The 9,052-nt window shown below is 37.4% G+C and overlaps 1 protein-coding gene across 2 annotated transcripts in view; it reads left to right on the top strand.

Moving 5' to 3' along the window:
* Positions 1 to 4,506, top strand: part of clock (clock circadian regulator) — a 31,135-nt gene extending 26,629 nt beyond the window's left edge. The window contains exons 18-22 of one of the 2 annotated variants that reach the window (XM_015385539.1): positions 2,231 to 2,386; positions 2,471 to 2,677; positions 2,779 to 2,966; positions 3,116 to 3,359; positions 3,482 to 4,506. In XM_015385539.1, coding sequence (XP_015241025.1) covers positions 2,231 to 2,386; positions 2,471 to 2,677; positions 2,779 to 2,966; positions 3,116 to 3,359; positions 3,482 to 3,661 — 975 coding nt within the window. In that variant the 3' untranslated portion in view covers positions 3,662 to 4,506. The remainder of the gene's footprint in view (positions 1 to 2,230; positions 2,387 to 2,470; positions 2,678 to 2,778; positions 2,967 to 3,115; positions 3,360 to 3,481) is intronic. The other variant, XM_015385538.1, reaches the window with a different exon arrangement.
* Positions 4,507 to 9,052: the final 4,546 nt, after the last annotated feature.

A 9,052-nucleotide genomic window follows, 5' to 3' on the forward strand; every position in this document is an offset into this window, starting at 1 on the left:
TTCAAAGTAAGGCTGCGAGCGGCGTGGGAGTGATGGATGACCGACAGAGACCACAGTTTCACGAAAAGTGGAAGTCAGCGCTGGGCAAGTTACGCCACCGTTTGCGGATGGATTGTAGACGCTTGGGCTAACATGTCTGTTGGCACTGTTGTTCAAGCTTTCGCAAAAGCCGGCATCATTTCTGAGGAGCCGCCCGGCACGGAAAGTGACTCTGACAGCGAAGAAGGGGAAATTGGCATGTCTGATTTAGCGCAGCTGTTTAATTGAGAAACAGAGGATGATGACTTTGATGGGTTTGATTAATACTTTGTAATAAATACATGAATAAAGCACAATCATACTCAGTTTTGCTCCCGCTCTATTTTTAAATACGCAGTAGAGGTATTTAAACGTAGTAGAGGACATGTACCTGTATATAAAACCCGCACCCTATAGTCCGGTGCGCCTTATGGTCGTGAAAATACAGTAATCGGACAGCAAAAGGTTCCTTAAAGAAGATTTTTTACTAAAATGAACCAGGTGACACTAAAACTTTTCGACATGAGGAGTTCTGGATAAAGCATATTGAGAGACGAAAACGTTTTTTTTTAAATAATAAATTTAAAATGTTTATATATATTTTTTTACAATATAATTACTGCTCTAAGTGTGTTGCTCTGTCAGCTAATGGCATGTTTTTTGTCTCTATACTCCAGTTAACGATTAATCGATTACTAAATTAGTGGACAATTATTTCAATAACCGATTAATCTGATTGTTTCAGCCCTAAATTTCTTACATCATAATTTAAATTCTGCTCAGATGGAGAGAAAGTCTTTGAAATATATGGTGTAGTGTTTTTAAATAAGCATTAATATCCCTAAAAGGTCTCAGCCACAAACTTTATTGTGTTTTGTAGACATTTTGGCTAATATAACAAAAACAATTAGTGGATGGTTTTAAACTAGATGAAAACTGAACCACAATTGTGGGTTTTTAAATGCTTGTTGAAATACAATCCACTTCTACCAGTCATGTTCAGGTCGTCGTTTAACTTCAGGTTACATTATGACTTGGGGATTTATCCTTTTTATGGATTAATTGAATTTCCTTTTTTTTTAATAAATAATTTACTTTTAGAAAATCTTGATTATTTTCACCAATTCTATGCATCAGTTCATCACTTTCATCATCTTATCTGCTTCCAACTAAACTAGCTCATTGTTTAATACTACCAGCTGAAAACAGTTATATTTTCCTTATTTGTCGTGAGGCATGTATAACAGTCATGTTTCAAAACTTGAATTTCATTGCCTTTTAAATTAATGGGGAATGCTGTTTTTTTTACATTGGGCCCTTGATGACGGATGGATGACCTCATACACACTCTGCTTTGTTTTAAAAAGAAAACGCAAATATAAAATATATATCTGTGGATGTCTGTTGGACAGTGATTCGCCTACATGTTATGAATGCTGGCGTACCATAAATTATAAATTATGAACAGTTTAGTTTGTGCCTTCAATTCGTTTGCCCATAGAAAGACGTTACTTGGATATAAACTAACGGAATATCTTCAGAACAGCTCCAAATGACACAAAACTCATATGGGTGAGTAGAACATGATGTGATAATGTAAAATCAAGGGCCAAATGTCAAAAAAACGGCGTTCCCCTTTAAGGTCACCTCCCTGAGTAGAAGATTGAAGGAAAAGCTATTTTTTTAAAGAAATTTGTGTTATTTGATGCTTTTTTATCATGAAATTTAAGAGAAACAAACCAATAAATTTTAATTTGGTAGAAAAAAAATAAGAGACTGGAGTTTTTAAGCTGTATTGCCCAGCCATAATTTGAATCCAGATGTTTTTTAAGGGCCTCAGAAAGAATAATAAAGAACAAACAACATTATGAAGACCAAGGAATAGCAGCAGGTCTCTAACAGGGAAAAATTGGCTGCAGACATGGCCATAAAAAACATAATCTTAGTTTACCTTAAAGAGCACAGTTTACACAAAACAAAATATAGTAATTAATATTTCATTTCACTAATTTTCAAGCAATATGCAAATCTGGTCGTTAAAAAAAGTGGTTATAAGAATGAACTTGTTTACAGAAAGAAGAAGTGGTGTTTTCAGTTTGTGGCATGATGTGTAAAGGAAAGACCCAACATTTTACTGCATTTTTCTGTGCAGACAGCAGACCTCGCACCCACGTCTCTCTGCTATGTTTACCTGTGTTCATGTGTTCGACAGTCAGCGCAGTACTCTAACCAGCTAGAAGCCATGCAGAATCTGAAGAAGCAGCTGGAGAAGAAGACCAGGATTATTGAGGATAACATTCAGCGGCAACTGGATGAGTTGCATCAGATCCAAGTGGAGCTCCAGAGGGTGCAGGGGCAGAGTCTGCAGGTGCTGCTTGATTGTTCCTCATTGAATGTTTGAATGATCGTTTTACTTAAACTTCATATCTAATTTTGAGATGTCGACCCTCAGATGCCTCAACAGAAAGTAGACGAAGGACTTAACCCCAGCTCTGCTCAGGCCCTGCATAGCAGCTCTGGCCAGCAGGTGGGGCAGCTGAGCATTCAAAACCAGGTGGTCCCAGCGGTGCCTCTGCAGAACAGCATTCAGCAGCAGGCAGTCCATGCTCAGTCCCAGCAACAAACACTTCTAAGGGACCAGAGCACAGTGCAATCACAGGTCAGGGAAACAAAATAAATGGATGTATTAAACACCGGCTCCCATTGATTTTAAAGATTTTTCTAACTTAAAGTACTGATTCAGGCTCCTTGGTCTTTCAGTCTCAACACTCGACACTGACTCTGCAGCCTCAACAGAATCTTCTCCCAGGATCCATCTACAATACTATGATGATCCCTCAGCAAAACCCGGCTAACATGGTTCAGATTTCCACAAGCCTGGCACAAAACACAGTATCCAGCACTCCTGCTGTTGCAACATTTGCACAGGACCACGCTGCTCAGATAAGGTGTCGAACCCACTCCTTATATTGTAGTTTTCTTCTTTCAGGCTCAGTCCTTCTGATTATTGCTTCTGCTGCCGTTGCAAGAGAAAATATTGACCCTTTTTTTCTTTTTTATCAAGCTAACTCTAGCTGATCTGCCCTCCCCTTCACAGGTTTCCTACAGCTCCTCATTTACTCACCAAACTGGTCACGGGACAGATTCCATGTGGGGTCATGGTTCCCACAAGCATGATTATGGGTCAGGTGGTGACGGCCTTTGCTCCTCAGCAGGGCCAGACTCAGACCTTCAGCATTTCTCAGCAGGAGCAGCAGCAGCATGTACAGGCACAGTCCCAGGGTTCAGCCCTACAAGCAGGACCTGCTCCACTAGCCCAGCAACAGACACAGTTCCTGCAGGTATTACTGGCACCTTATTATTAAACATTTCAGTTTATATTACCTAATTTGCTGCACATCATTTTCTGTTTCTCAATGTTGACAGGAAGCTTTTTTATACTAATCTAAATGTTTCACTGCAGGCTCCTCGGCTCCTTCATGGAAACCAGCCCACCCCCCTTATTCTCCAAGCAGCATTTCCTTTCCAGCAGCACAGTAACTTCACTGCTGCAGCCCAGCATCCGCAGCAGAAACAGCAGCAGCAGCTGGCTGCTCACCGATCAGACGTTCTGTCTGAGCGCCCATCTACTCAGCCGCAGTAGCTGACAAAGTAAGACCGGCCAAACTCAGACATGCAAAGCTGTAACCGTTGATCCCGCCTCCGAGGCAGAAAAGAGCCTGATTGGCAGTCCTCATTCTCTCAAGGGTCTTCTCTATTAAACAAGACTGCTAATGGGAAGAGTTGAGCAGAGAACCAGGACTCCGCCTTTAGATTTGGACCACAGCGGAGTCAGGATGTTATCTTTAACTTTGTCAAGCTGAACTGTCGGAGGATCAGGCCGTTTAGTTTTTGTTTTCTGTATAAAAATAATCATGGGTCAGAAAATATTTTTATGAATGTGGTGTAGATTACAGTTTAACTGTACAGAATATCATGTGTAATATATTATGTATATATACAGAAAAAGAAATGGCTAATATTTTATATGATGCATGAAATGCATTGTTGTTCTTTGCAGCTTTGATTATGTTTTTTCCCCCAAGGATTTTAAGACAAAAAGATCTTAATACTCAGTGGCTGATTTTTTTTTAACTTGCTCTCTCTTGCAGGGATGTGTTTGTGCGTCTGCATAGCAGACAGGGCTGATATTATTGTCCCACTTTTTGTTACCCTTTATTTTAAATACTATTAATTACAACTGTCTAAATGATTGGACACATTTTTGTCTTTTTTAAAAAGGTGTGCTAAACGTCCAAGCAGTGAAAACACTCAGATATTGTTCGTGAAATGGAAACTACCTACTACCAAGATGAAGCTAAATGGAAAAATTGTCATCTCAGTCATTCATATCTTAATTTATTTGTCTCCTTTTCTGAATATCTTTCAATCTCCCATTTCTGTCTGTATAATTCTTCAAGATGCTCTACTTCACATTTATATAAAAAAAGAGAGAAATATTTAAATGGAAATCTGCTCTGTTGTTGTTTTTTTGCAAATGGAAATATTTTCTCTTTACACAATTTTTGTTTTTTACATAATCAGTTATTGCCAAACAACAATTTAGGTCTCAAAGAACCTGCATCTTAACATAAACACAACCCAGGTGAGAGCTGAGGTGGAAAATGGAGCTAAACATGGAGCAGGCTGAGAAAGAGGCACAGCTGCAGGCTTCAAATAGATGTTTTTCATTCAGGCTAAATTAACACAAGCTCCTTGGCTCATCATTAGATAAACAATGCTCAAAAGAATGAAAAAAGTAATTAGTAAATAAATGAAAATGTTTGCCTGATAGTTTCCCTTAGCAACTGCATATTGTCCAGCAAATCCAGCATCATCTGATAAACCTTGTTCTTTATTTCACTTCAGATGTGGATCATTCCTATCAAAGATTTGGTCCATTAAATTCAACAATAACTAGTGAAGCATGACTTTATACACCTAACAATATACTCAGTATTTTAAGAGCTTGTGTTAAAACCAATACTTTATTCTTAGCTGCTAAGCTGCTAAACCTTCCACTATCATCCAATTGAAAACCTGCACATGGACACAATTAGCTCCAAAAGGAGCTAAATGTTTTAACCTGGCGCATTATTTTACAGCCTAAACCCAAAGATACCAGTTGGTCATCAGCGTCTTTTTCCCAGGCGGATGTGGTTTCATTTGCAGTGGATTCAGTGCTTTGAAAGCCTTCACATCACTTTGAATCATCAGGCATGAGTAGACAGTCATTTACTGACTTCCCTCCTGGGTAAACAGAGTCATTCTGGCTCTGTTGGCTTGATGTCACATCATCTGATCCTGTTCACTAGCAGATGGTTTGTAAATCGCTCTGTGGCCTCTTCTGCCATAGGGAGAGATGCAAACAGCTTAGCCAAGGGTCCCAGATTTAGTTTCCTGCTATGACGGTTTAAACACTTTTGGGGTTTTACATGAGGAGCAAGTTGAGTTGATGGATTATTTTTCCAATTCTTGTATTTATGAATTCAGTGATTTATCAATCACTGATGTTGGTTTGGAACACCTCATTTATCCTTTCTGGTTAAGATCAGGACGTTCACACCAAACAGCTCATCTTTCTTGATAGACAGATAGAACAGAAAGAGGCAGACCCCAAAGTGTTCTTACAAACTTTGGGGGATGAGATTATCAGAGCACCGAGACACTGGATTAAAGGGAACTAACCTTAACCCTTGAAAAACAGTCCTACCAAAAGCACCACATCTGGCGGTTTCATGAAGCACAATTTCTTTAACTCATCTTGAGGGCACATGCAGCTTAGAGATCTGTAGAGATAGACCTTTCTAAACGTTCAGTTTCCTCCATTCAATGAGTATCTCATCCCTACTGACAACAATATGGGATTTAATGTCTACATCTATGCTGTTGTTGTTCACAGTTGCTTTTTTTTTAAATACAAAACCACCAACAGCAGACTGGATTATTTAGTAGAAAAGGGACTCCATGATTGGACCAAAGGATATCCTATCATAGTTCAATGCTTTTCTTTATGGGTTTTAAGGGGAAAAACCCCTGTTGTGGTTCTTGGTCTTTCTCATCATGACAAGCATCCTTAAAAGAATAATCCACACTTTTAGAAATTAAGGCAAAGAGAACCGTGTATTTTGGCCAGTTACAGACTGCTTTACGTGAGCTTTTCATGTAAAATCCAGGTAATATAGAATGAAAATAGAAGTTTAAGGGATGAGGATGCTTGTAAGCAAAGCTCAGATTCTACTCAACTAATTTTCCTCAAAAACTGAAAGTAGATTTTTCAGCAAAAAAATTAACCACTAAAAAAAACTTTTTTATAACTCCATTTTATAACTGCTTACCGATTCACTCTTTTTTAGGTACTTTTTTTTTTTTTAAGTATAAATAACATTTCTATTCAGACCTTGTAGATTTTATCTCCAACCCATTCCTGCCATCTGCTGTTCACCTTGCGGCATTACATATTTCATACCAGCAGTTTTTTAAAGAATCTTTTCAAACTTCTGCTTTGCCTCCAAAGTTAAAAATAAAACAAAATAATTTTAATGAGGACAATATTATTGCAGGTTACGCACACCTCTCTTCGTTTACTTTCAAATAAATAAAACAAAACATTTACATAGGGTCAAAAGTAAATCTGTTTACATTTATCTTAATTGGTATGCAGAAAACACTAAATACAAGATCTTATCTTTATACGAGAGGTCAAACATTCAACAGACTAATGAAAACTAAGGTAAAATAGAAAAGCAGAAGAAACCCATTGAGTGATTCTCTGAATATAGAAATGTCTTTCAAAAAAGGGGAAAAAGCTCTCTGGCAGAAACAAACTAAAGGTAATTCGACAGTTCATACCTGAAAAGATGACTGCGATCTAATATTTGAAGGTTAAAAGCCAAATTAGTCAAAAATATTTTTTATATAAATGTCAAATTTTTCGGTTTTGGCATTAAATATTTTTTATATAATAAACATTTACTTTAAAAGACAGCAATTAGTTATTAGGTTGTGTTATTGCAGCAGCACTGCAATAACACAACAGCGATTCTTAATAATTTTCAAAAAATGTTAAAGAGTAATAGAGATTTAAGATCATGAAGCTTCCCACCTGGCCAAAAGGAAATCCAAGTCTGATCTCAGGGTTTGGCTGCACCAATCAGAGCAACATATAAACCAATTATTGATTTTTAATTAAAATAGCATGCTGACATAGGAACATGGACATCTTCAAAATAAACAAAGCCCGTTTCTTTCTAGATGTAGGATTGGTTTCAGTGGAAAACAAAATTTATTTCAAATTCATCCTAAAGTGAAAATAAATCAAAAAGAAGGCAATGTATTCATTACAGTTACAGACATCAGTACTGCTTTGATCCACATATTTTATCCAGAACAACAAGGAACCTGATGTTAGGCCTTTATAGCTTTCCCAGAATTGAGACAAGACATCTTCTAATTGTCCTAAATTTAGACATTTAATCAAACAGAAGTATTTTACAGGTAGGTAGAGCCTATCAAATATTGACAGTGCAACTTAAACCTGTTCAGTTAAACAATAAAAGGAAACCACACCCTGCTTAATAAACCTCTCCCACTCCATCTAGAGCACATGACTAAATGAAATAAAGCTATATAAATATTCTAAGTAAAACGAACAGAACTGTGTTGTGTTGAAGAAACACTGATTCTTTGCCTGATGTTTTTATTTCTCTTCTGTAACGTGATATTAATGAAAGGGAAATTCAACTAGAGGTGGTGATAACTGGCCGTCCTTAAGCTCATTTTGATCATTTTCTGCAGCAGGAATTATTCAGAAAATGAACCTGTGGAAGAAGCAATGAATTTTTTTTTTATTGAGGACTGAATAAAAATAAATATGTTAAAACCATAGGAGAACTGTGCTTAGGTCCTTTAAGTGATCGGGGTCCACCTCTAGAAATATTTTAAGTCTATTTAAAAGCTTTTAATTAGAACAGGCATTAATATATGTCCTTGTTCTACTGTCACAGTTTTTTTTTTTGCAATGGCTCCAATTTTAATAAACTTAAATGCATAGAGAAAAAAATCTCTCAGTGGAAGCTTGAAATAAAAGAGAAACTCTGAAGCAGACATGAGGTACCTGGTAAATGTGTATAAATATCTCAACAGTCCTTAACAGAGGCTCATATCAAACATAAAACGCTCTACTTGACATGTAAAAGCAAAACATTCATTGCTTTCTGCCCAATATGGTACAGTACAGCTGGGTTATTGTAGATTAGTACCCCTGATGTTGATACTCTAACCTGTTTTGTATTTTTAAAGTTGACCAGAAGTTATTCATGAATAAAGAATAAACACAGGCTCCTAGGTCTGTACTGTAACATGCAACTGAAAGCTAAAGCTGCCAACTATAAGAGTACAGAGTGGGGAAAGTCCTTAATACCAGGTTGTTTGAGAAACAGCTGTGTATGTTGAGTAAGACGTTGGCTTCCACTCGCTTTTTTCATAAGTCCTTATGATGTGAATAAAGCTCTTAAAAGAGAGCACAGCGCTTCTTCCCCTTCAGGCTGCAGCTTGTCCCGCCAGCAGTTCGTTACACCAAAGTAAAAACTAGCTGAAAGTAGGGGGTCTTTCCTAATAACAATTCAGACTTTCAGTTGGGATGAAACGTACTGAAAGTGAGCAGCAGCACCCCCTTTCACTGTGACGTGTGCACTTTTAAACTCGTGGGAAATCAGAGAACTAGCTTACGATTCACAAACAGAAGGGGAAAAAATATCTTAGGAAACACATCAGACAAGGGGTTGAAAAAGAAGAAATCAAGACTTGCTTTCTTCTTAGGAAGTCTTGTCTTCTGTTGAAATACCCTCGACCATCATGACCTGAATAGCTAAGAATCAACATGGAGAAAAAAAAAAACCCAACTGGTGGGACTCTGAAATAGAGACCTCTAAGTACAGAGTCAAACTAAAGTCTCTTTATATCTTACACTTATTTACAAAATGTCCTTTTTTTC

Source organism: Cyprinodon variegatus, unplaced genomic scaffold (assembly GCF_000732505.1).
Source record: "Cyprinodon variegatus isolate N-32 unplaced genomic scaffold, C_variegatus-1.0 Scaffold343, whole genome shotgun sequence".
Taxonomy (NCBI): domain Eukaryota; kingdom Metazoa; phylum Chordata; class Actinopteri; order Cyprinodontiformes; family Cyprinodontidae; genus Cyprinodon; species Cyprinodon variegatus.